General features: G+C 45.3%; 1 protein-coding gene across 1 annotated transcript in view; it reads left to right on the plus strand.

Annotated features, from left to right (window-relative positions):
* WFDC3 (WAP four-disulfide core domain 3) overlaps positions 1 to 21,890 on the plus strand; it is a 36,515-nt gene extending 14,625 nt beyond the window's left edge. Inside the window, exon 6 of the mRNA XM_029613386.1 lies at positions 21,044 to 21,890. Within this exon, the coding sequence (XP_029469246.1) occupies positions 21,044 to 21,072 (29 nt within the window). The 3' untranslated portion in view covers positions 21,073 to 21,890. The remainder of the gene's footprint in view (positions 1 to 21,043) is intronic.
* Positions 21,891 to 26,906: the final 5,016 nt, after the last annotated feature.

The raw sequence follows: 26,906 nt of genomic DNA on the forward strand, positions 1-26,906 counted from the left end.
TCTCTTAAACAATATTGATGTTTGAAGAATGGTAATGGTTCTGTTTTTTCCTTGTTGCACTGCATAGAGGGCCTGATTTTAAAAAGCATTTACTCGAGTAAAAACCAGGTTTACTGGAGTAAATTCACTTTACTTGAGTAAGTGGGTTTTTGAAAATTGCTACAATTTATGCCATTGACTTGTCTATAGGATTTATTCACATAAGTGCAATTTACTTGAGTAAATGGCTTTTGAAAATTGCTACAATAGTAGCTACATTTACACATGTAACTCCTTTTGAAAATTACCCCCAGAGTGTGTGGCTTCTTGTGGTTTCCAGTTCAGTTTTTGTCTGCGCATTGGTATTTCTGCTTTATGGTTGCTCTATTCTGTATTTGGTGAGGGTCTGTTTATGTTCTGCATGTGTGACTGAGGTGAGGCATTTTCCTAATAGGAAGTGTATTATTGTATTCGGGCTTTCAGAGGATCAAGCCCACACCCAACACGCATCACAACAGGACTAATACCATATGGGTTCCAAGTGTCTTTTTTGCAGGGATTTCTGGTTGGCTTCACAGCAGTGCATGTATATATAGTGTAAGTGATATTTTTACCTCAGAATATTGTACTTTCATATTTTTCATGTAAAATATAAATGCATAACTCTTAACTGTGTGTGAGGCATGGTGTGGGGGGAGGGGGCACACGTTGTACAAGACTATAAGGTTCGCCTGAGCCACCTAATACCTTTGCACCAGTCATTGGTAGGGGGAAGAGGTGTTAGTTTTTAAAGTTTGTATCACTGAAGGGAGTGGGACTTTTTTTGGTGGGCCCAGGACAGAGAATGAATGAAGGAGGGGGGGGTGGGAACAGCACAGTAATTGTTCGCACAGGGCAGCAAAAAAACCTAGCAACCGGCCCTGGACTGGGGAGTAAGAACTGCTGGGGAGTAGGGTGTCTGGGAGAGGAGAGGAGAGGAAGGAGAGGGAAGCAAGACTCCTGGGGGAGTAGGGTGTCTGAGAGAGATGAGGAGAGGAGAGTGGGGCCCTGGACTGGTGGTAACGGTGGTGGGGCCGCTTGGCAATAGTGATCATAATATGATCAAATTTGATTTAATGACTGGAAGAGGAACAGTGTGCAAATCCAAGGCTCTCATGCTAAACTTCAAAAGGGAAACTTGATAAAATGAGAAAAATTGTTAGAAAAAAACTGAAAGGAGCAGCTACAAAAGTAAAAAATGTCCAAGAGGCGTGGTCATTGTTAAAAAATACCATTCTAGAAGCACAGTCCAGATGTATTCCACACATTAAGAAAGGTGGAAAGAAGGCAAAACGATTACCGGCATGGTTAAAAGGAGAGGTGAAAGAAGCTATTTTAGCCAAAAGATCTTCATTCAAAAATTGGAAGAAAGATCCAACAGAAAAAAATACGATAAAGCATAAACATTGGCAAGTTAAATGTAAGACATTGATAAGACAGGCTAAGAGAGAATTTGAAAAGAAGTTGGCCGTAGAGGCAAAAACTCACAGTAAAAACGTTTTTAAATATATCCGAAGCAGAAAGCCTGTGAGGGAGTCAGTTGGACCGTTAGATGATCGAGGGGTTAAAGGGGCACTTAGAGAAGATAAGGCCATCGCGGAAAGATTAAATGATTTCTTTGCTTTGGTGTTTACTGAAGAGGATGTTGGGGAGGTACCCGTAATGGAGAAAGTTTTCATGGGTAATGATTCAGATGGACTGAATCAAATCACGGTGAACCTAGAAGATGTGGTAGGCCTGATTGACAAACTGAAGAGTAGTAAATCACCCGGACCGGATGGTATACACCCCAGAGTTCTGAAGGAACTAAAAAAATGAAATTTCAGACCTATTAGTAAAAATTTGTAACTTATCATTAAAATCATCCATTGTACCTGAAGACTGGAGGATAGCAAATGTAACTCCAATATTTAAAAAGGGCTCCAGGGGTGATCCGGGAAAATACAGACCGGTTAGCCTGACTTCAGTGCCAGGAAAAATAGTGGAAAGTGTTCTAAACATCAAAATCACAGAACATATAGAAAGACATGGTTTAATGGAACAAAGTCAGCATGGCTTTACCCAGGGCAAGTCTTGCCTCACAAATCTGCTTCACTTTTTTGAAGGAGTTAATAAACATGTGGATAAAGGTGAACCGGTAGATATAGTATACTTGGATTTTCAGAAGGCGTTTGACAAAGTTCCTCATGAGAGGCTTCTAGGAAAAGTAAAAAGTCATGGGATAGGTGGCGATGTCCTTCCGTGGATTGCAAACTGGCTAAAAGACAGGAAACATAGAGTAGGATTAAATGGACAATTTTCTCAGTGGAAGGGAGTGGACAGTGGAGTGCCTCAGGGATCTGTATTGGGACCCTTTTCAATCTACCTTATAAATGGCCTGTGACCGACGGCCCGCAAATGCGCAGTAGAGCACAGCTCTACTGCGCATGTGCGGGCAAGGACGTCGATCAGAAAAAAAAAAATGGCGGTGGGGGCCGCAGGAGCGGGAGGAGAAGCAGCGGCGCCGCGCGCGCCGCGCGGTGCCGCTGCTTCTCCTCCCCAGATCTGCCAGCAGATCTCGGGGGGGGGGAGGGTGTCACTCCCGCGCCCCCCGAGATCTGCCGGCAGGAGCGGGAGGAGAAGCAGCGGCGCCGCGCGCCGCGCGGTGCCGCTACTTCTCCTCCCCAGATCTGCCGGCAGATCTCGGGGGGGGGGGGGTGTCACTCCCGCGCCCCCCCCCCCCGAGATCTGCCGGCAGGAGCGGGAGAAGAAGCAGCGGCGCCGCGCGCGCGCGGTGCCGCTACTTCTCCTCCCCAGATCTGCCGGCAGATCTCGGGGGGGGGGGGGTGTCACTCCCGCGCCCCCCCCCCCGAGATCTGCCGGCAGGAGCGGGAGGAGAAGTAGTGGCACCGCGCGCGCGCGGTGCCTCTACTTCTCCTCCCCAGATCTGCCGGCAGATCTCGCGGGGGTCACTGCCGCGCGCGCGGGAGTGACACCCCCCCGAGATCTGCCGGCAGGAGCGGGAGGAGTTAATGGAGCCGGGTGAGGGTTGCGGGAAGTCGCGCTTACGGCGCCGGGAGGAAATGGAGGTGGGTGAAGGGAGGGACTGAGTGGGAGGGAGGGAGAGGGGGACTGAGTGAGTGGGAGGGAGAGGGGGGACTGAGTGGGAGGGAGTGAGGGAGAGGAGGGAGTGAGGGAGAGGGGGGACTGAGTGAGAGGAGAGGGAGGGTGGAGAGGAGTGGGTGGGGGAGGGGGGTGGTGAAGAGTGAGGGGAGAGAGAATGAGGGGGAGGTGAGAGACAGAGGGATGTAGCCCGTTTTAACGGGCTTTACGGCTTGTATATTTATAAATGATCTGGAAGGAAATACGACGAGTGAGATAATCAAATTTGCAGATGACACAAAATTGTTCAGAGTAGTTAAATCACAAGCGGATTGTGATAAATTGCAGGAAGACCTTGTAAGACTGGAAAATTGGGCATCCAGATGGCAGATGAAATTTAATGTGGATAAGTGCAAGGTGATGCATATAGGGAAAAATAACCCATGCTATAATTACACAATGTTGGGTTCCATATTAGGTGCCACAACCCAAGAAAGAGATCTAGGTGTCATAGTGGATAACACATTGAAATCGTCGGTTCAGTGTGCTGCGGCAGTCAAAAAAGCAAACAGAATGTTGGGAATTATTAGAAAGGGAATGGTGAATAAAACAGAAAATGTCATAATGCCTCTGTATTGCTCCATGGTGAGACCACACCTTGAATACTGTGTACAATTCTGGTCGCTGCATCTCAAAAAAGATATAATTGTGATGGAGAAGGTACAGAGAAGGGCTACCAAAATGATAAGGGGAATGGAACAGCTCCCCTATGAGGAAAGACTAAAGAGGTTAGGACTTTTCAGCTTGGAGAAGAGACGGCTGAGGGGGGGATATGATAGAGGTGTTTTAAATCATGAGAGGTCTAGAACGGGTAGATGTGAATCAGTTATTTACTCTTTCGGATAGTAGAAAGACTAGGGGGCACTCCATGACGTTAGCATGGGGCACATTTAAAACTAATCGGAGAAAGTTCTTTTTTACTCAACGCACAATTAAACTCTGGAATTTGTTACCAGAGGATGTGGTTAGTGCAGTTAGTGTAGCTGTGTTTAAAAAAGGATTGGATAAATTCTTGGAGGAGAAGTCCATTACCTGCTATTAAGTTCACTTAGAGAATAGCCACTGCCATTAGCAATGGTAACATGGAATAGACTTAGATTTTGGGTACTTGCCAGATTCTTAGGGCCTGGATTGGCCTCTGTTGGAAACAGGATGCTAGGCTTGATGGACCCTTGGTCTGACCCAGTATGGCATGTTCTTATGTTCTTATGAGAGGGGAGCAAGGCTGCTGGGGAGAAGGGTGTCTGGGAGAGGAGAGGAGAGGGGAGCAAGGCTGCTGGGGAGAAGGGTGTCTGGGAGAGGAGAGGAGAGGAGAGGAGATGGGAGCAAGACTGCTTGGGAGTAGGGTGTCTGGGAGAGGAGAGGAGAGGGGAGCGAGACTCCTGGGGAGTAGGGTGTCTGGGAGAGGAGAGGAGAGGGGAGCAAGACTCCTGGGGAGTTGGGAGCAGGGCCGGTGGAAGCACTAGGCAAACTAGGCCTAGGCCTAGGGTGCCAACTATTAGGGGGTGCAAGCCATGTGGGGCCACAAGCAGCAGCAGCAAAGAGGAGTGGAGATTTGGTGGGCCGCACTCTGCTCGCAGCCCAAAAAAACAAGAACAGGGTAGGAGTCAGGGCCAAGGCCAGAGAGTGGCAGAGTGACTGAGGGGGAGGCGACCTGGGGGGGCTGGCTCAAGGCAGAATGTGCCTAGGGTGCCTAATCCCCTTGTACCGGCCCTGGTTGGGGGTCTGAGAGGGGAGACAGGGCTTGGGAGTAAGAGTACTGGGAAGATGGGGGTCTGAGAGGTGGAAGGGGGTTGGGACTGAGAGTGCTGGCGAGTGGGGGAAGGGGAGCAAGACTGCTGGGGAGAGGGGACTTGGGAGCAAGAGTGCTGGGAATTGGGTTTGGGACCAAGAGTGCTGAGGAGTGGGAGTCTAGGAGGAGAGAGGGGGCTGGGGAAGAAGTCTGCTGGGGATTGATAAGCAAGACTGCTGGGGATGGGTGTATGACAGTCTGTGTCTGTATGTACATGTTTATGACAGCCAGAGAGACTGTGCTTGTGTGTATGTATATGAGAGCCAGAGAGCCTGTACATATATGTGTGTATGAGAGCCAGAAACCTGTGAGAGAGGTCATGTGTGTGAGACAGAGACAGTGTTTGTAATGTGTGTGTGAGAGAGAGAGAGGAGGAATGAATGGGAGTCTGTATGTGAGAAAGGGGCTGTAGAATTTCCACTTACTAAGGCCCTGCCGACCACACTGTCGATTTTGGTGGAACTGTGCTGCTTCAGAGGAGGAGGAGGTGTGCACCCTGCTGGAAAGAGCCCAAAGAGAGTTAGGTTGGGCCTTGTGGCCAGAAATTATTCCCTTAGCAGTGGGAGCTGAAGAAAGAACTGTTGCTGCCTGCTGTTTCCATGGGGGAGGGGAAGGTAAGAGAGAGAGCATGTGTGTATATGTGAGGGAAAGAGCATGCGTGGGGGAGACAGAGAGAGCATGTGTGTGTGTGTGTGTGTATGTTTGTGAGTGGGAGACAGAGAGAGCATGTGTGTGTGTGTGTATGTGTGTATGTTTGTGTATGAGTGGGAGACAGAGAGAGAGCATGAGTGTGTGTGTGTGTGTGTATGTTTGTGTGTAAGTGGGAGACAGAGAGAGCATGTGTGTGTGTGTGTGTGTATGTTTGTGTGTGAGTGGGAGACAGAGAGAGCATGTGTGTGTATGTTTGTGTGTGAATGGGAGACAGAGAGAGCGTGTGTGTGTGTGTATGTGTGTGTGTGTATGTTTGTGTGTGAGACAGAGAGAGCATATATATATGTGTGGGAGAGAGACAGTATGTGTATCAGAGACTGAGAGAGAGCATGTGTGTGGGATATTGACTCCACTTTCTCTCTGCCAGCTAATCTATCTGGAAATCAAAGGTTCTCAGATATAGATAATAGGGGAGTTTTTTAAAATCCTTATTAGTTTTAATTACTGGGTATTATTTGATGTGTATTTGAAACATTTTATTAGTGTTTGGAAAATGTTTATGTGAGTTTTTAATTATTGCATGTTATTCTATTCATTAATTTTGAATTATTCTTTTTATTGGCATGGTTTTACTAATTTTATTGTTTTATGAGGAATGGTAATGCTTCTGTTTCTCCATTGTTGCAGTGCATACAGAATTTGGCTTGTTGCGGTTTCCAGTTCTGTTTTTGTCTGTACATTTCTATTTATACTTGGTGTCTTTATTCTGTATTCGAGGGTCTATCTGTGTTTTGCATGTGTGACTGATGCGAGGTATTCCAATAATGTGTAGTTTCTATGGAGGGATCTATAGCAGCTTGGCTTGTTTTGTTTTCCTAATAGGGGATGTATTGGTGTTTTAGACTTGGTGTACTATTTGCAGTGTTAACTTTCATAGGTAGAGCTGTTGCTGTTTGAGTGCTGACAGTTAGTGTTGTTTTGATATAGAAAGTTTATTGCATTGTAATTCTGTTTTGTCTCTGATGGTCATGCCCATGGCCTAATACCATATGAGTTCCAACTGTCTCTTGCTTTTCTGCAGGTTTTTTGGTTTGCACCACAGCAGTGCATGTAAATATAATATTACATGTAAGTGATATTTTTTTATCTCAGAAGACTGTGCTTGGAATGTTCTTTTTCAACTAAAATATGTTATAAATGCATTTCTAATTGTGTGTGATGGGGTGAGGGGTGCAAGGCTGTAAGGTTTTCCTACGGCACCTAATACTCTTGCACTGGCCTTGGGCATTGCCGTACAAACATTTATCAGAGTCTCCCAACTCCTGGTGTCATATGCTGTGTAATGGGTGAGGGCGCAGTTTTTTTACTTGGCCATAGGTGCCACATTGCCTGGCTACAGCTATGACTGGACTAACATGACTACCCCTATGAACACCTGATTACACTGAGACTGGAGGCAGCTGCAAGCATGTCTGAGAGGGCTAGCCATGTGCTGCGGGCTGTGCTGTACAGGATGTGTACATCTAAATCCATTCTAATGTCAGAGAACGTGAGCTTTCATAAACTAGAAATCCATAAACTAGAAATTTCATAAACTAAAAATCCACCAACTTCCCACTCATACACAGCACCATATTATCGTCCTTCATAACTGTATCATATATATTCATTTTTGCTATGCAACTATATATATACAAAATTATAATATATATTTATTAATTGATACAATTGGCTGAAATGTAAATATTCTTTGTTCAGTTTCTCCCCCCTTCCAGATCCTAGTTAATTTTCCCTGTTTTATTGTAACTTTCTCACATCCATAATATTGTTATAGTATTTGAAGTTTCTTACTGTATTTGAAGTTTGAATTGGGAATGTTGATTACTAAGTTACTCTCTGCCTTACACACATTGTTAATTGTAAACCGGGTTGATGTGATTCCAGTCATGAAATTCGGTATAATAAAATAATAAATAAATATATAAATAAACAAACCTTCCATCCCAATTTCCCATGTTGCCACTCTATCCGCTTGATCTATGACCTCATCCTACCCTACATTTACATGAGTGTGCACAGACTGTCATCTCAAAGATATAAACACAGAAACCAACATACAGAGAACAAAGCATTCAAAGCAATCCAACCCTGTTAAAAGATTGCCCCCTTCTGAAGATTGCTCTCCTTTGGCTGACTAAAAGTGTACGCTGGCTTCCACATCACGCCTACTGTTGGCTGGATCACGAATAGGTGTTCCCAGGTGCAGGACCTAGCGACTTGGAGTATTTCATAAAGCAAGACAATGGTTAAAAAAAAAAAAGAAAGAAAGTTAGTTAAAAAGACTAAAAGCAGACAATCAGGCATTCGATTTAAAAGCGGTTTCAAAAAGGCGGGTCTTTAGACGATGGCGAATTGGGAATTCTCCTACAGTTCTCCCAAGTTCGGCTCTATAATGAGGCAGGGCGAGGCAGCCGCTTCAGGCAGCAGAATTTTGAGGTGGCAAAAAACGACCTCTCCAAAAAAAAAAAAAATAATAACTGCCCCTGCAGCAACTGCCTCAGTGCCTCAAGTTACCAGAGTGGCAAAGGTTTCAAAACAGAGGTGCAGCACGAGCGTCCCACATCAGTGCGGCGTGCGAGCTCACCACTTTATTCCACCTCAGACTGTTCCACTTCATGCAGCAGGGCTGAAGCAAAGGTGCGACCGGTGTCCCCTTGCCTTACTACTAGTTCGTCTTGCCCTGCTCAAATTGTGCTGGTGCTGTTTGGAGCCTGTACTGTGTGCTGACGCTGCGCTGCCCTAGTGCCTGTCCCTGTGGGATGTAAGTGAAAAACAGGTAGGTGACAGATGCATGATTATTTTTTTAAAAAGTTGGTGAGCAGCATAGGCATGTCATTGGTTAGCTGAACTGCTGTTTCCCCCTTGAAGTGCCCTCTGTTTTTCAGTGCGTGGCTCCTTGGGGGCCTGAGGAAAAAGGAAGAGCACAGGGAGGGAGCCATGGCCATACAACCGGAGGGCTGGGAAAGCCGAGGCAGCGGAGAACGGCAGGCAGGCAGCACACAGGGACCGGAGGTTGGGGCAGGGCAAGGCAATGGCCGGAGGAGAGCGAACAGCTGCAGGAGACCTGGTACAGGAACAGCCTTGATCTGCAGGCCCCGCTGTTCAGTAGCAGCACTGGGGAGAGCTGGTGATAAACTCCCACTGGAGCCCGATAACCTCTGAATTTGACCAAATGGCACTCTAGCTCCTCACCGCTTCTGGATAGCTGTAGAGAGAGAGAAGGACACAGGTCAAGGAGTGGAGAGACAATGACTGACACGAGAGAGGATGGTTTGGGGGCTGGAGATAAAAGGGACCGTAGAGAGAGACTGATAGGGGGAAGAAGGTGACAGTGGTGAGCGAGAGAGAGGCTGATCTGAGGGAAGGGGAGACAGTGACTGGTGAGAGTGAGAGATTGATCTGGGGGAGGAGGCATGAGAGTGAATGGTGAGAGCGATTGATCTGCAGGGAAGGGGTGACAGTGACTGGTGAGAGTGAGAGACTGATCTGGGGGAGGGGTGACAGTGACTGGTGAGAGTGAGAGACTGATCTGGGGGGAGGGGTGACAGTGACTGGTGAGAGTGAGAGACTGATCTGGGGGGAGGGGTGACAGTGACTGGTGAGAGCAAGAGAGACTGATCTGGGGGGATGAGGTCACTGACTGGAAAGAGAGAGACTGATCTGGGGGGAGGGGTGACAGTGACTGGTGAGAGTGAGAGATTGATCTGGGGGAGGAGGCATGACAGTGAATGGTGAGAGCGATTGATCTGCAGGGAAGGGGTGACAGTGACTGGTGAGAGTGAGAGACTGATCTGGGGGGAGGGGTGACAGTGACTGGTGAGAGTAAGAGACTGATCTGGGGGGGAGGGGTGACAGTGACTGGTGAGAGCAAGAGAGACTGATCTGGGGGATGAGGTCACTGACTGGAAAGAGAGAGACTGATCTGGGGGGAGGGGTGACAGTGACTGGTGAGAGTGAGAGATTGATCTGGGGGAGGAGGCATGACAGTGAATGGTGAGAGCGATTGATCTGCAGGGAAGGGGTGACAGTGACTGGTGAGAGTGAGAGACTGATCTGGGGGGAGGGGTGACAGTGACTGGTGAGAGTGAGAGACTGATCTGGGGGGAGGGGTGACAGTGACTGGTGGGAGAGATTGATCTGTAGGGAGGGGGGATGTCACTGACTGGTGAGTGAGCAGTGTTGAGCCTTTGGGTAGGACGCGCTGAAAGGTCGCTCTGGGCAGCACCAGTATCCCCTATCCTGCTGCAGCCCGAAAAGAGGCCTGGTGTAGCTGCAGCAGACCACATCCCAGTGCGGCCCATAAATATGTGGAAGTCCTCAGAGCGTGTGTGTGTGTGCGCGCATTGGCAAGAGTCTGTGTGTGTGTGTGTGTGTGTGTGTGTAAAAGAATGAACATATGTAAATGTGTGTACACGTGTGGGAGCCTCTGTGTCACACATGCACACATAGGAGTATACCACACACGAGTATGCGTGCAGGAGTGAGCCAGAACTTGTCTATGTGAGAGAGAAGGCCCCGGTTAGCCGGTCCAGTGAATCACGTGGTTAGTGTTGGTCACAGCAGCCCCCCATGCCTGCAAGGCTGCTGTGACTAACACTGGGCCCCCCCCCCAGTTGCATTTCTTTTCCGAGAGTTTCTATCAGGGGCATCGTTAAGCCCCATCAGTGCCCCGAGTCTCAGTATAGGCTCTCGCTAAGGAGGCGGCACAACGTTGCCGTGTCGGCGGGAAGGAGGAGGGGCTGTAGCGGTGTGTCGATGGGGCCCGCAAGATCCAAGGTCGAGGAAGAAGCTGCAAGGCCCGAGGAGGCAGGGCTGCAGCTGTGTCGGCGGCGGGGGAGGGCGCAAGGCTCAAAGCGGTATCAGCTGCTGTGCCGGCTAGGCCCGGCCCCCACCGTCACTGGAGGAGGCCTAAAACAGTGTGGGCACCTCCCCTTGTAACCGTCTCTTTTTAGTCAGTAAGGAGGTCCAGACAACTGATCCGTAAAGATAGACTTTTATTGCCAGCAAGATGCAGCTAAGACAAAGGCTTAGTACAACTGCATGCCCCTCCCCTTCAGGAACAGACTCTTAAGCACTTTACAGTTCTTATCTTTTACACATGCGTTCTAAGCATTGCTGAGCAAGCATATTCCGGCTGAAGGGGCTACTGACCCCCTCCCTAGACACCCTGGAACTTTCGTGAAACTTCTCCCATGTTCTGCAGGAGAGGCTGCTGGGACTTGCAGTTCTGGAAAGGAATTCGCGAGTCTGCAGTAATACAGCCCATCACATAATACATCCATTGTTCTAATCTAGGTTACAGCAGTGAAAGCTTATCAGAGAATAAGAACAGCGAAGCCAAAAAATGAAAATGTGCAATGTGCTGACAGAGAGTTTCTCAATGTCCTAATTACAGCTGTATTGCAGACTGTAAGTAAACCCGTCATGAAGCAGGGAATTCTGGTACATGAAGTCCTTTGTCAGGTTGAAGCGTTCAGACCCCTTCATTCCCCCCTTTGATACTTATCATTCTTTATGAAAAGTATCACACCATCACAACGCAACTGTGGAGCTGAAAGAAACAGAAACAAGAAAAATTAGCAATTTGAGTTCTCAGGGGGCCCTAATTTCCCAAACAGTCCGATGGTTTCTTCACGGGTTTGAGACGGATGGGCCCTAATGGCTCCACCCCCCTTTGTAGCCCGAACTTGTCATGTATGGGAAGATGGCCCAGGATAAAACATGAGGATGGTTAAACAGGTTCTATAGGTTCAGAGGAATACATGTACAGTGACAGGAGCTGCGTGGCTGTATTGCGTTCAGCAATGTCCTCCATCATCCGACGAAGGCGGTTTGAGCAAGAAAGGAATAATTCAGGGTCCTAAAAGACAAAACAGAATTAAACTGGCTAGGATAACAAACAAGCTCTTAAATCCACCGATCATGGAAAACCAACCATGGAATCCATTGGTCCAGTCCCAAGCACTATTCCATTGCTGGACAGGGACGTGTGCCATCTTGACCATGCGATCAGTGATGTCTTGGATAACCTTGTTTTGGTCATCTACCTGTAAACAACAATTGGAGAGGTTAAATGTTCGACAAACCCTCCTTTCTGGGCCAGAAGGTAATCTAAAACCAATCTATTCTGGTACACTGCAGTCATAATTTTGGTATTTTGTTTTGCCCAGAGTTTAAGAGCGAAAGCAGTCGTTGGTGATGAGCTCCAGGACTGCCTGAAGCCTGATGATTCGATGCAATTAATACTGCTTGGAAGGGTTCCCGAGTTGCCCCTTTTTGCTGCTTCATCTGCTCTCTGATTTTCTTGACAATAGGGTTTGATTTCCTGGTGTGTGCTTTTCCATGCATTACAGCCACCTTGCGAGGTAGCCAAACTGCGTCTAGTAATTCACGTACTTCTGATGCATTGTTCAATTGTTTTCCCTCTATAATGCTCCATGCACTTGGATTGTAAGGAAGGCATATTTAGAGTCTGTATAGATATTTACAGTTTTTCCTTCTGCCAACTGCAGAGCTCGAGTAAGGGCAATTAGTTCAGCTTTTTGTGCAGACGTTCCTGGGGGAAGAGGTTGAGCCTCAATGATTTCATCTTCGGATACAACAGCATATCCAGCAGAACGTATCTCATGAATGATTTGGCTGTTCCCATCAGTGAATAAAGTCCAAGCTCCTTGCCAGGGGTGATCCCTCAGGTCTGGTCTACTGGAATGTATTGTAGTCATGACTTCTTCACAATCATGGGCAACTGGTTCAGGTGCCGGCATAAGAGTGGCCGGGTTCAAGTTTTTGCTGTCCTGTATTTGAAGTTCAGGTGTTTCACACAGTAAGGCTTAATACTTGACGAGACGTGAATTAGTCATCCATTTTGGTCCATGGGTCTCTAGCAGTCCTTGGATAGTATGAGGAGTTGTTACTTGTAAAATCTGTCCAAATGTTAGCTTAACAGCTTCGGGTATCAGTAAGCATGCAGCAGCAATGCTTCGGAGGCATCCCGGCCATCCTTTTGCAACATTGTCCATTCCTTTTGACAGATATGCAACAGGTCGTTCCCATGATCCTAAACTTTGAGTCAATACCCCAATGGCCATTCCCTTTTTCTCATCGACGAATAGATGGAATGGTTTCATTACATCTGGCAATCCTAAAGCAGGTGGTTCAATTAAGGCTTCTTTTAGTTGACGTAAGCTTGCCAGTTCGTTTCCTTCCCACTGGAAGGGTTGAGATCCTGCTTCTTTACCCCGCAGCTTGTCGTATAGGGGTTGGGCAATAACTGCATAGTTAGCAATCCACAGCCTACAGTATCCTGCAGCTCCAAGGAACACCCGGAGCTCTTTCTTGCAAGTGGGTACAGGTTGATCTCTTATAGAACTGGTGCGAGAAATCCCCAGACATCGGGTTCCTCCACGTATTTGGAAGCCTAAATACTCTACTTCCAATTCACAGATTTGCGCTTTCTTTTTACTTGCACGATACCCTTTTGAGTACAACGTCTTTAGCAGCTGAAGAGTGGATACCGCACATTCGAGGTACGTCTCTCGAAACAACAGAAGGTCATCCACGTATTGTATGACTGGCCCATACTTTACTTGATACATCTTTAAGTCTTTTGCCAGTTGCTCACCGAACAGCGTAGGTGAGTGCCTAAACCCTTAAGGCAACCTAGTCCATGTGTACTGCTGCTTTTACTCCAGTATCTGCATTTTCCCATGTGAAAGCAAAAATCTTTTGACATTCCTCCGCTACCGGAACGGAGAAGAAGGCATCTTTGAGATCAATGACACTGTACCACTTTGATGCAGGAGAGACTTGGGCAAGGATTGAATATGGATTTGGGACGAGGGCTACTAGATCTGCTACTTGACTATTCACTTTTCTTAAGTCTTGTACTGGTCGATAGTCATTTGATCCAGGCTTCTTTACGGGCAACAAAGGGGTGTTCCAAGCAGATCGGATTCGCCGGAGAATGCCCAAATCATACAGTCTTTGCAGATGTATCTGGATTCCTTGCCTGGCCATATATGGAATGGGGTATTGAGATTGATTTATCACCTGTGCATTCTGTTTCATCTCTATCCATATGGGGGTAGCGTCGATAGCTATTCCTCCCGGGTTCTGTTCGAACCATACTTGGGGTACACTATCCATCAGTTGTCTTCGTTTTTGTTGAGGGGGTGTTGTTTTCATATCGATGTTTGATGGTTCGTTCGACTATGGTAAGATGTAGTCTCCATTCTTCTTGGAGGGGATAGATGAGTATCACTGGATGGTCCCCGAAGGAGGCTTTAACTTCCCCTGTTGGTTGAAATCTCAATGTGGTCTGAGGCTTACACAGCAGGTTCCATCCGATAAGGGATACCATGGTCCCGCCTACTTGTATAGTTCATTCTTTCTGCAGAGGGGCAGTGAGTACCTGACCTGAGGCACCCACTATAGAAACAGTCTCTTTCGTAGATCGTTGGCCTCTGAGTCCAACAGGCCCCTGATTTTTGTTGTGTTACCTCGTGGATCTCCACCAGAGGGTCAGTGGGGATTCTTCCCTCCCGGTCTCTTCAGGCTGTATGCTCCTTGTCGCCTCCCCCTGCCAGTGGGGGTTGTCCGATCTCCTTCCTCCTCGGCCCCTTTGTGTCGGTGCAGGTCCATTTTTGTCGTTAGTATTCACTGCAGGGCTCCCGTATTTCTTTTGCCATTCTTCACAGTCTCTCTTCCAATGGCCTTCATTTTTGCAGTACGCACACTGATTCTTTCCCAAAGGGGGTCTTGTTCCCCCTCCTCTTCGCGGTCTGCCATTGTCTTGGCTCCTTCCCGTCCGAGTGTCCTCGAGAGCGGCGGCTAACAGTCACTTTCTCCTTCATATGTCTACTTGCTTCTCTCTTTTCTCTTCCACTTCTCTATTCCCACATACCTAGTCTGCTATAGCTTTTAACTGGCTGAGGCTCATGCCCTCAAAGCCTTCGGCCTTCTGCAGCTTCTTTCGGATGTCGGGTTTCTATTATTAAGTTCCTGGTTGCAGGGACGGGCCCTTTTCTTCTCTTCCTGATCCCTGTTCCCATACATCTCAAAATACGATGAAAAGATCACTGTCCATCTGGAAATTGAATAGGTGACCTGCGCCTGGAGGCAAGTCAGTTCTGACGAGGCTGAGAAGCTGCAAAACATTGCTTCCTTCTTACTTGTAAGTTTGGCATTGGGTTAATTCAATAAAGTCAACCTGGATCTGCAGGCTTTAGGTGTGCAGGAGTGATGATCAAACCCTTGGAAGCCTTGTACCAATTACATTGCAACCACTAAGAACATATGGTAATAGCCAGAGCCCAGCCCCCACCAGTGGTAAAAGAACATAATTGCAATATATATATATATATATATATATATATATGTGGGGGGGGGGGGCCACCACTTTATCATTTGGGCCGACTCATATTTGCTCTTGTTCCTAATCTTGCATAGTGGCCCCTTCTCTTGCCCACAACTTCCAATAATCCTTAACTTGCGCCTGCCACTGAATCAAAATTTTTAATATTAAGTCTTTGTTTTCTCCGTTTTTTTTTTTTTTTTTTTTTTTTTTTTTTTTACAAACGGCATCCTGTAATTCCCACAGTCAGAACTGCAGCTGTCTTATCTTGCCGCTTGCTATGCTCTGTATATTTAACAAAGCTTTAACAAAGGTCCCATTCTTAATCATTTCTCCTCTAATTTTCCCAGAGACAGCTTCAAAATAAACTGCGTCAGCAAAAGAGAGTTCATACTTTATCATGCGTTCCAATGTAACTTTTAAATAACAGATAATATATAGGAGACAAGTAAGAACAATAATTAACATGGTATTAGAGAATAGAAAGATAAGCATAGGGAGGACACTGGGATAGAAGATATGAGAAAACTAAAACTTCTGATTAGCAATGCCAGCATGAAACGCACAGCCATATTGAATGCCTACGCACTACGTACTGACGCGCAGTGGGACGCACCACCATTCCACTTTGTACTGTAACAATTAATTTGCTGCTATAAAATGTCTTAAAAATAGCCTGCATCATAAGGCACTAAATGATTTGTAAGGGACCCTTGGTTCTGGTATTTCTTTGCAAGTAGCAATCCTTTGTCAGATTACAGACAGTTTTAGCAAGGACCTTGGAGAGTAAATTTAATCAGCAGAAACTCGGAGCTACAAAAACTTCAACTTCTGTGAAACAGCCACAATTCTATCTTTATTCACATACGCACACCATCAACTAACTTTCAATAATGTTCTGTTAAAACAAACGAAACAATTTTTCTCTCTCTTTGTCTTCATTACCCAGGCTAGCCCAATGTCCTTTTTTTTTTTTTTTTTTCTTCTTTCTCTCTTCTCTCTCTGGCTCGATCCCCTCCTCTCTCCTGTAATTATCTCTGCTGTTAACCCTTAACTGCCATCAAGTTCTAAACTTCAACACCAGTAAATGCATTCTTCAGCAATCAAATCAGTATTTTAACTTAACACTGTAAATTAATTAGTTGTATAGTAGTCTTGTGCAGCATCTGTAAACCAAAACTCTTCTTATTAGGGTTTAAAACAATTAAAAAAATCCCTGGTACATGTGCTTGCAATTCACAGATAGCAGTTACATACATTACAATCCTTAATTAATAATTTGAAAACCCAAACGTACCAGAGAAATGTTATAGGGGTTAAACTGTCCCGCTGAGAAGCAGTCTCTGCCCAGCCAAATTAGTTAACTGTCAAGCTCCCAGCAGCAGCAGCTAACTGCCGTTGTTCAGCACACATATACAGATAAGTAATTCACAATCACTTTTAATAAATTTTCCTTAAGTAAAAATAGTCTGCATCACCAGAGTAGATCAAACACAGTAGAATTTTTTTTTTTTTTTTACAAGTACCTTACAGACAGACAGACACTGGGGACTTCCGGTTCCCCATTTTGCGTACTTGAGTTACCATTACGAGGGCGGCTCCCTCTACTAGCTTTTTTTGCCCACGTCGGAGGATTTTCAATAACTGCTATCCATGCGGTTATATACGGAATATCCTCAGGGCAACCCGGATTCCCTTCTTGTATAACTATTTTCTGGACCCTCGTGGCCGTTTGGAAATTGAAAGTTCCTACCGGAGGCAAATTTACACACAAACTGGGCCACCTATGGGTACATTGTTGAATCATTCCGGGTTTAGTACATTTATGCCTATCGAACACTTCACTATAGTGCTCCGTCATGATTTTTAATGGAGTAGAACCGTCCCCTCCCATTAGGATAGAGTCACAGACAAAGGAGGGAAGGGAAGACGGATAGGTAAGGGGTCCGTATCCGTCAGACACAAAAGGGTCACTTTCACACAACAAGAAACCTATTCCCACTATCGTATGCGTTACTTCTTTTTCCTCTTTTTATGCGCGTGGCTTTCGGAATGCAATTCCTACCAAACCACCGCTTGGGGTGTGATCAAAGCCCCCTCGGTCCCCTCACGGATGGACCGGTTATTTGCTACTCTTTTAGCTATTCTTCACTTTTCCCATCATTCCCATAATACTCGCCTGCAGGGTTCTTCCGATCGTCACGAAAGCCTTCTTCCCAGATCACCAGCCCAAAGGTCTCAGAGGATCTCCGTGGAATGACCCCCTCGGATACCTGATCACTGAACTCAGCGGTGGCCACTCACCAGGCAAGTCTGGGGGATCACTCCGCCACAAAATCCCCTGGACCAACTGGGGGGCTAAAATAGCGTCCCCGGTACCTCCTGGCTGGCTCGCCAAATGTAACCGTCTCTTTTTAGTCAGTAAGGAGGTCCAGACAACTGATCCGTAAAGATAGACTTTTATTGCCAGCAAGATGCAGCTAAGACAAAGGCTTAGTACAACTGCATGCCCCTCCCCTTCAGGAACAGACTCTTAAGCACTTTACAGTTCTTATCTTTTACACATGCGTTCTAAGCATTGCTGAGCAAGCATATTCCGGCTGAAGGGGCTACTGACCCCCTCCCTAGACACCCTGGAACTTTCGTGAAACTTCTCCCATGTTCTGCAGGAGAGGCTGCTGGGACTTGCAGTTCTGGAAAGGAATTCGCGAGTCTGCAGTAATACAGCCCATCACATAATACATCCATTGTTCTAATCTAGGTTACAGCAGTGAAAGCTTATCAGAGAATAAGAACAGCGAAGCCAAAAAATGAAAATGTGCAATGTGCTGACAGAGAGTTTCTCAATGTCCTAATTACAGCTGTATTGCAGACTGTAAGTAAACCCGTCATGAAGCAGGGAATTCTGGTACATGAAGTCCTTTGTCAGGTTGAAGCGTTCAGACCCCTTCACCCTCATCAGCTCGTGTTGTCTCTCTCCCTTCGGGAGGCGGGCAGTAGGCCTCCTGCTACTGCCCATCCACTGGCTCCATGCTGCAAGAACCTCTGCTCCTCTGCCAAGGGTCCCCCTACTCCTCAGGGCGTGGCAAAAAAAAAAAAAGCAGTATGGAGGCTTACAGCCTGCCTCCTCCCGCAGCAACAGGCGGGCAGTTCGCCGGGAACCTTTTAATCCAGGGCTTTGCCTGCATCCCCCTAACCACCAATCAGGCCGATACAGTACAGTGGAGCGCACTATTAGCCCACATTTGGACTCGTGTTTTCGACGCGCTAGCTTTACCCCTTATTCGGTAAGGGGTAATAGCGCGTCGAAAACACGTGTCCAAACCCCCCCTAAACTAATAGCGCCCGCAACATGCAAATGCATGTTGCGGGCGCTATTAGTTATTCCTGAGCGATTCACTAAGTAAAATGTGCAGCCAAGCCGCACATCTTACTTTCAGAAATCAGCGCCTACCCAAAGGCTTGTCATAGTTTCCAGTTCAGTTTTTGCCTGCATATTTCTATTTGTGCTTTATGGTCTCTTTAGACCAGGGGTCGGGAACCTTTTTGGCTGAGAGAGCCATGAACGCCACATATTTTAAAATGTAATTCCGTGAGAGCCATACTAACCACAACTCCCCCACCCTCCTGACGCCCCCCAAGACCTGCCAAATTAATTTACTACAACCCCCCATCCTCCTAACCCCCCCCCCAAGTCCTGCCAAAAGTCCCTGGTGATCCAGCGGGGGTCCAGGGCTCGCAGACAAATCTTTAATAAAAAAATAAAAATCTAACAAAACCCCCCACCCTCCTGACGCCCCCCCAAGACCTCCAAAATTAATTTACTACAACCCCCCACCTTCCTGACCCCCCCCCCCCCCCCAAGACCTGCCAAAAGTCCCTGGTGGTCCAGCGGGGGTCCGGGAGTGATCTCCTGGATTTGGGCTATCAGCTGCCAGTAGTCAAAATGGCGCCGACGGCCCTTTGCCCTCACTATGTCACTGGGGTTGACCAATGGCGGCGCTAGCCCCTGTGACATAGTAAGGGCAAAGGGCCGTTGGCGCCATTTTGACTACTGGTAGCCGACAGCCCAAGTCCAGGAGATTGCTCCTGGAGTGCTCCTGGACCCCCGCTGGACCACCAGGGACTTTTGGCAGGTCTTGGGGGGCGTCAGGAGGATGGGGGATTTGTTAGATTTTTACTTTTTTATTAAAGATTTGTCTGCGAGCCAGATGCAGCCATCAAAAGAGCCATATCTGGCTCCCGAGCCATAGGTTCCTGACCCCTGCTTTAGACTGTATTTGGTGAGGTTCTGTCTGTGTTCTGCATGGGTGACTGAGATGAGGTAGTCCGTGTAGTTTCTGTATAGGAGACTATAGCAGCCTGGCTTGTTCTGTCTTCCTAATAGGAGGGGTATTGGTGTTTTAGGGCCTGATGTAATATTTGAAGTATTGCTTTTTCTTATGTAGTTACTGTGAGTGCTGGCAGTTAGAGCTGTTTTGGTATGGGAGGTTTACCATATTATAATTTGTAATTCAGTTTACTCATGGCTTTCTGAGAGCCAAGCTTGCTCTTAATCCTCTTCACAGTAGGCTCACATGGGTTCCAAATGTCTTTTTTTTTTTTTTTTGGCATTTTTGTAGAGTTTTCTGGTTGGCACCACAAAGGTGCATGTAAATATAATATACATATTATAAGCAATGTTTTTACCTCAGAAGATTGTACTCTATCCTTCTTCATGTAAAATCTATTATATATGCATAATTTTTAAATGTGTATGGGGAGAGCTGGGGGGGGGGAAGGGGTTTGGGCACAAGGCTCCCCTGGAGCACCTCCTACCCTTGCACCAGCCCTGAAAGTCACACACAGAGCCACACCATTCACCCACTTCCCCAGGGGGGCAAACGCTGGGGAAGGTTAGGAGGCAGGTGGTAGGGCTCCTGGCAGCTTCCTAGAAATATCATTAGCAGTCTAGGCATCCTGACCCCGCATCCCCCTTTCCCTAGCATTTCAAATAGCAAAAGGGGTTAAATGCCAAGGGGGATTCCCACCCCCCCTTTTTTTTTTTTTTTGCTTTCTCGCTGATTTGACCTGTGCTGAGTGACTATCAATGCCCTCCCTAAAATGAAATGCTGCACTAAGGATTGCCTCATGCAACGCGTGGATCCTCTGCTCGGCAATGGACTTCTTAAATGTAATCGTATGGGTACAGGCAGAGGGGATGACAGGCAAGGGCTGGCATTGGGTTAGGCAGGAGGCTAAGACGAGGAGGAAGGGTTAGGGTGCACTTAGAAATCACTGTGGTGGGGCAAGAACTGTGTTTTTAAGTGTAATTTCCATTCCCCCGCCCCCCCCCCCCCCCCCACACACACACACTATTACTACTACTTAATATTTATATAGTGCCACACAACATACGCAGCGCTGTACAAACACACACACACACAAAAAAGGCAGTCCCTGCTCAATAGAGCTTACAATCTAATTTCCCTCCCCCTCCCACTTCTTGGTAATTAAACCAGTGATGCAGATGGGATCACCTAATGTTACCTCAACCTCTGGTAACATCAAAACTGTACAGAAAATAATCTGAAAATCCCAAGGAAAATGGTCAAATCACCTGCTGATGCTTTCTAATTGGGATAAACGATTGGCTGTGATAACAGAAGACTGAATGACAAAATGGAGGTTTGTGCTTGCCAGAATGGCTCTGGGTGTTATAATGAGCTGAAGCTACATAAGCTCCTAGAGGGGAGCATTTTCCAAAAAAGGCCTGGGGCCAAGCTCCGGCAGCCAAACTTAGGTGCTCAGCACAGTGTAATTTTCAGAGGGGCCAATTTAGATCCCTAACTTCCAAGGCCCTTTGATAATTGACTCTTTAGCTCTATTTCAGTGCCTTCATTAGGACTCCCTGTGAGTTGGGCGTGGGTAAGGACGCTCAACCTTCAGTGGGTCTTCTTAGGAAAGGTTTTACATCTGAATATCTGTGTACAGTTAGAGTTCACTGCATGAGTTTGTTTCATTAACTGTAATACATTTTCTTTTTCCAGATTCCTCAAGTAACCCCAATTCAAACTAAGATCCTTCCAGAGGATATCAGCTTGGACCACTGGAGAACTTTGCCCATTCCAGTTCATATTGTAATTGCTCTTTAATATGCATCGGTCAAGTCACTTTACCCTCCATTGCCTCAGGTACAGATTGTAAGCCCTCTGGGATAGGGAAATACCTACAGTACCTGAAAGTAATCCGCTTTGAAGTGCTGAAAAAAAAGTGCGAAAAGCAGAATATAAAAATCTAAATAAATAAATAAATAAATAAATAGAAATCTTGGATACGAGGGGAGCATTCTTGGTATGTCAGCCGACCTAGGCAAAAAGAGAAGGAGCTAGGAGGAGAGACACAATCACAAACATTTTTATTAGTTAAAAAATTGCATGCATCCATATTTGAAAGTATTTTCAGTTTTTTAGGAATCAATATTTTAATAGTAAGAACCTGCATTTCAGTGAATACAATGATGTTTGGCCATCATTGATTCCACAATGTTGTTTTTCAAATTATTTTAGATACTTTTAGGAAGTAGTATACCTCCCAAGTGAGGTTAACAGAATCACTGACTCGCTCAGATGTGCAGTGGATGACAATTTGGGGGGTAACGCGGGTAATTCCTGCTGCTTCTCAAAAGCGATTCTGTCTCATGGGACAATCTGAGCTTGCTCACTTGCCCTGCAGCTCATGAAAGCGTGGATATGGTTTCTGAAGTTAATTTATCTCACTGTGAGGTGACCAGCGACAGTGAGAATAAGCAGGCCCTGTGGTCCATTCTTTCTCTGATAGTGTCTCTACTGTCTCTATAGAGATTACCTTCTTAGAAATAAAATTAAACAGTTGTCACATAAATTCTGGCTTCTGTCATTTATTATGCTCATGATTAAATTGTCTGCCAGAAGGTTACTTCTGTTTTTATCGAAGGGGAAGGTAAGTGATACTTTCCTGTAGGAGGAAGCAAGTCACACCAAAAGGTGAATTTTTAAAAGCCCGACAAGCTCTGAAATCAGGGGATGCGCAAATACGTAGGGCTCACGCATGCCGAACGTATTTTAAAAGCAGTCCAGATACTCGCATAAATGCCACTGTTATACCTCTCCGAATTTCTCAAAAAGGAGCGATACATGGACATTTCGGGACTTTCACCAGAAATTTGCACGTAAATACTTATGCAATCCGATGCACGCTGAGGTCCCCTGCCGTGTAATTTTACTTCTGCTATGGATGGCGTGTAAGTCCAACAAAAATAATAATGAGCCATTTTTGAGGGATTTAAAGAGACGGGGTCATTTTTTAGTGTACAGGCTACCAAACTGGGGGAGGGTTGGAGGACCTATCTGTTAACTGGGTGAACCGATAAAACTGGGAAATGCGTCAGCGCGCAGCCCTTTTGAAATCCCCCCACTGATGCAGTGCAAGTGGAATTTGCACACACAGGCACGTACTGACTTAAAATTCTGTACACGTGTGCGCGGCCAGGCTATTTGATAACGTGCACACAGAGAAAAGAGCCACCTCTCTGAGCACCAGTGTGCTGGTTTAAAAGTTATCATCGTAGTGATTAATAATGACAAGGAAATAAAATGTATTGGACTGCTTTGTAATCAATACAAAAGGTATCGCTAAAAAAATTATTTAATTATTCGCACCGTCTAATGAAAAATCTATTTTTTGAAAGACTTGATTTTAAAATCAATTATTATAAAGAACAGGACTGCATCAGCAAGCCTTAGTCAACGTGCTCAGTGCATTCATACAGAGCCGTCCGGTCTTATCAATCATTTGCAGCCTGTAGATATGGAGCTTACAATGTTCTCAGAAAGCTTACAGTATTCTCAGAAAAACATCCAAATGGGTAAGAATGAGTAGAAAATCCCACAAGGTATAACACTTCTTCTCAAAGCAATCTCTATGAATTCTCTAATGTCTCGGTACTGCAGAGCTCTAGCAGGAGGGGATATATAAAAAATTACCACATGCTGGTGTGTTCCATTCACACACTTTGCCAAAATGAAGGTTTAGAAAGTACATCTGACGCTGACTCGATGCATCAGATGTCAACTCGACTCGTCTCAATACTACAGAGCTCTAGCAGGAGGAGATATATAAAAATTGCCACACACTAGTGTGTTCCATTCACACACTTTGCCAAAATGAAGGTTTAGAAAGTACATCTGACGCTGACTCAATGCATCAGATGTCAACTCGACTCGACAGCGGCCGTGTTTCGCAGCCTACCGGCTGCTTCTTCAGGAGTCAAAAGAACTCATAATGTGTAATCTATAAAACAGAACCAAAAATTGGTAATAGAATGTAGTGGGAGAGAAAAAACAATACTTAACTGACTGATGACGTTGCGATCACCTCTTAAAGCAAGGACAAGAAGTCTCGAAGTCATCCTCTGCAAAAACGCCGAGCTAGAGACCGCATTCAGCTAGTTTAGCTAATTAAATAGCCCGCTCTTGTGCGGACGTAATGACGTCACCAAGGACGTATTCTGTAATCATGGATACGAAACGCGAAACTCCAAGTCTAGTAACAACTATTATTAGACACATAGCGAAAACATCATCTAGTAAAACCAAAATCAGATGAAGACGTTGTATTCCAAGGTACTATTAAGACCCTGAGGGTGGACTGTGTTGAGTCGATGGATCCATCTCTGTTCTGCCTGAAGCAATTTTTTGTCAAAGTCACCACCTCGCCAAGATGGAGTCAGCTGATCAAGTACACAGACTCTCAAATCTTCAAAGGTGTGAGAGAAATCAAGACAATGGGTAACAAGAGGCGCTGTGATCCTTTGCATATTTATGCATGAACGATGTTCTATTAATCGCGTTTTCAGAGTCCTCTTTGTTTTTCCCACATAGCACAATTGACAGGGACATTGAATAATATATATCACCCCTGAAGAAACACAATTGGTGGTATGATGTAAATATATATTGATGTTCAATGTTGAAAAATGTAAAACTGAAGTCTCAATCATAACGTGGCAGACAGTACAAGAGCCACATTTCGAATGCGAACCAGAATGATAAGACAAGTCACGAACGGTGGAGTCCGAGTGTACCAGCTGGTCCTTCAGATTAGCTCCACGAGTGTATGCAAATCTCGGAAGGTGTTGAAATTCTGAATGTAATTGTAAGATATTCCAATTATGAGAAATAATAGACTTGATTTTTGCTGACATTGATGAGAATGGTAGAACGCAAGTGAGAGAATCTTCTGTGGCATCGGATCGAGGTAAAAACAACCATTCTCGGTGGGTGTATTTCGCTCTCAAATATGCTTTTTTAATGCATTTGAGTGGGTATCCTCTTTGAAGAAATCTAGTCCACAAATCTTTGGCTTGATGTTGGAATTCTGGTAATGTGGTACATAGACGCCTAAGCCTGAAAAACTGACTGGTAGGCAAACTTTCTTTCAATGGTCTGGGGTGGGCACTAGAAAAATGCAATAAGGTGTTACTTGCTACTGACTTTCTAAACAACGTTGTTTCAAAACCTGTGGATAATTTCGAAATATGGATATCTAAAAAATCAATATGGGTCTGGTGTATATTAGCTGTAAATTTCAAACAGATGTTACAATTATTAAGCCATTGTAAAAAATCGTGAAAAATCTCCTTAGATCCAGTCCAAAACAAAAAAAGTCGTCTATATACCTTCTCCAAACCGGAATGTATTGGGAGAAGGGATTATTGGTATAAATACAATTGTCTTCAAAATGACCCATGAACAAATTGGCTATGTCAGGGGCCATTGTTGCCCCCATGGCAGTGCCACAAATCTGCTGATAGAAGATCCCCTCCCATGCAAAAACATTTTTTGTAAGAGCTAACCGTGTCAGTGATTCCAAGAAAGTGGAAGGGATCCTATGTGGTCGCGGTCTTTTTTCAAAAAAGGTGGTAGCGATGTCAATCGCTTGTTCCTGGGGAATGTTCGTATATAATGCTTCCACATCTAAGGTGACTAACGAAATCAATGATAAATCCACATGATCATCATGATAATCATCTAGGAATTGGATGAGATGTTGAGAATCTCTAATGTACGATTTCAATTGAGGGACAAACGGTGCCAAAAAGAAGTCCACAAATTGAGACAAAGGTTCTAACAAAGACCCATTGCTGGAGACGATCGGTCTTCCTGGAGGGTTGGTGATGTCTTTATGGATCTTAGGCAATGTGTAGAAAACCGGAACCTGAGAATGTTTACGAAGAAGGAAAGAAGCTTCTTGGGATGTCAAAAATCCATCTTCTATGCCATCTTGAACCAACGCTTCAATTTCCTTAAAAATGCATTCTGTAGGATTTTCCAATATTCTTTTATAGAAACGTGAATCATTTAATTGTCGTTGAATTTCAATGGAATATTGGGACCGATTCATTAAAACAATCTTGCCCCCTTTGTCTGCAGGTTTAATTACCAGATGTTCCTCAGTCCGTAAGGTTTTGAGGGCTACAGTTTCAGCTTTAGTAAGGTTGGAATAAGATCGTGTCGTGGAAAATTCAGATCTCAAGTCTGCTAAAGTCCGTTGATAGAAGGTTTGAATTATCGCATCTGGGGGACCAGGAGGACACCAAATCGATTTATTACGCAAAATTGACAAATCTGGGCCACTTGGTTGTTGTGCAAAAAAATGTTTAATAAAAAGTTTTCTTACAAATTTATAAAGGGCCACCTCTAATTCAAAGAGGTTCGCTTTTGGAGTGGGAATGAAGGTTAGACCTTTATTGAGAAGTTGAATTTGACACGGGGAAAGGAGTACATCTGATAAATTCAAAATTAAAGATTGCGTTGTGTCTGTGATCTTGTCTGACGAGACTGTTGTGAGTCGTCTGTCCATGCTCCTCTCCTCCCTCGATGAAAACGTGTGCGTCCGCGGCCCCTGCCTAAAAAACGATTCTCGGTGGAAGTCTCACGTCTTTGTGCATTCCCTCTAGGTATATTGGTTAAATCATCACCTGAGGACTCATCACTTGCTGAATCAAAGGTTACTTTATTGGGTCTAGATTTTTTCTTTTTTTCGTCCATCCATGGATAGACGTATCCTTGAGTATAGTCACGTTCGTCACGTTGTATTTTTTCTAATTTTAGCTGCTTCAGATCAGACCGAAATTTATCAATCGATTCATTAAGTTTAGTCAATTGTTCAGTGTATTTATCTGGCTCGATGGCAGCAGACAGTTGTTCTTTAATTGTTGTTATTTCTTCCTGTAATTCTACATCCTTTTTCTGTGCTGTTTTAATTATAAGGATCATGAGGTCCAAACTGCATTTATTCAGGACTGCGTTCCAGTCCTGAATAAAGTCTGGATCCTCACTGTACAAATGGGGTGTTCTAATCATCCTTAAACCTCGTGGAATTCGTTGTAGCCGACAGTATTCTAAAAGGGTGTCTGCATGTAAAGAGCCTCTAACTGATCGTCGAATCAATTTAGATAATAATGCCCACTGGTCAGGATCTGGTGGAGTCAAAGAGGTGGTAAAAATAGATGGTTTCGCTAATAGTGCCTGTAATTCCGTTTCAGAGAAACTCAGAGTCTTTAGGGTCTCTACATTGGCCATGCTCATATACTTTAACACAGCAACAACACAAAGAGCAAAAAATCGTGAACCTGTCGAAACCAAATAATCAATACAAAAGGTATCGCTAAAAAAATTATTTAATTATTCACACCGTCTAATGAAAAATCTATTTTTTGAAAGACTTGATTTTAAAATCAGTTATTATAAAGAACAGGACTGCATCAGCAAGCCTTAGTCAACGTGCTCAGTGCATTCATACAGAGCCGTCCGGTCTTATCAATCATTTGCAGCCTGTAGATATGGAGCTTACAATGTTCTCAGAAAGCTT

This window comes from Rhinatrema bivittatum, chromosome 8 (genome assembly GCF_901001135.1).
Source record: "Rhinatrema bivittatum chromosome 8, aRhiBiv1.1, whole genome shotgun sequence".
Lineage (NCBI taxonomy): Eukaryota > Metazoa > Chordata > Amphibia > Gymnophiona > Rhinatrematidae > Rhinatrema > Rhinatrema bivittatum.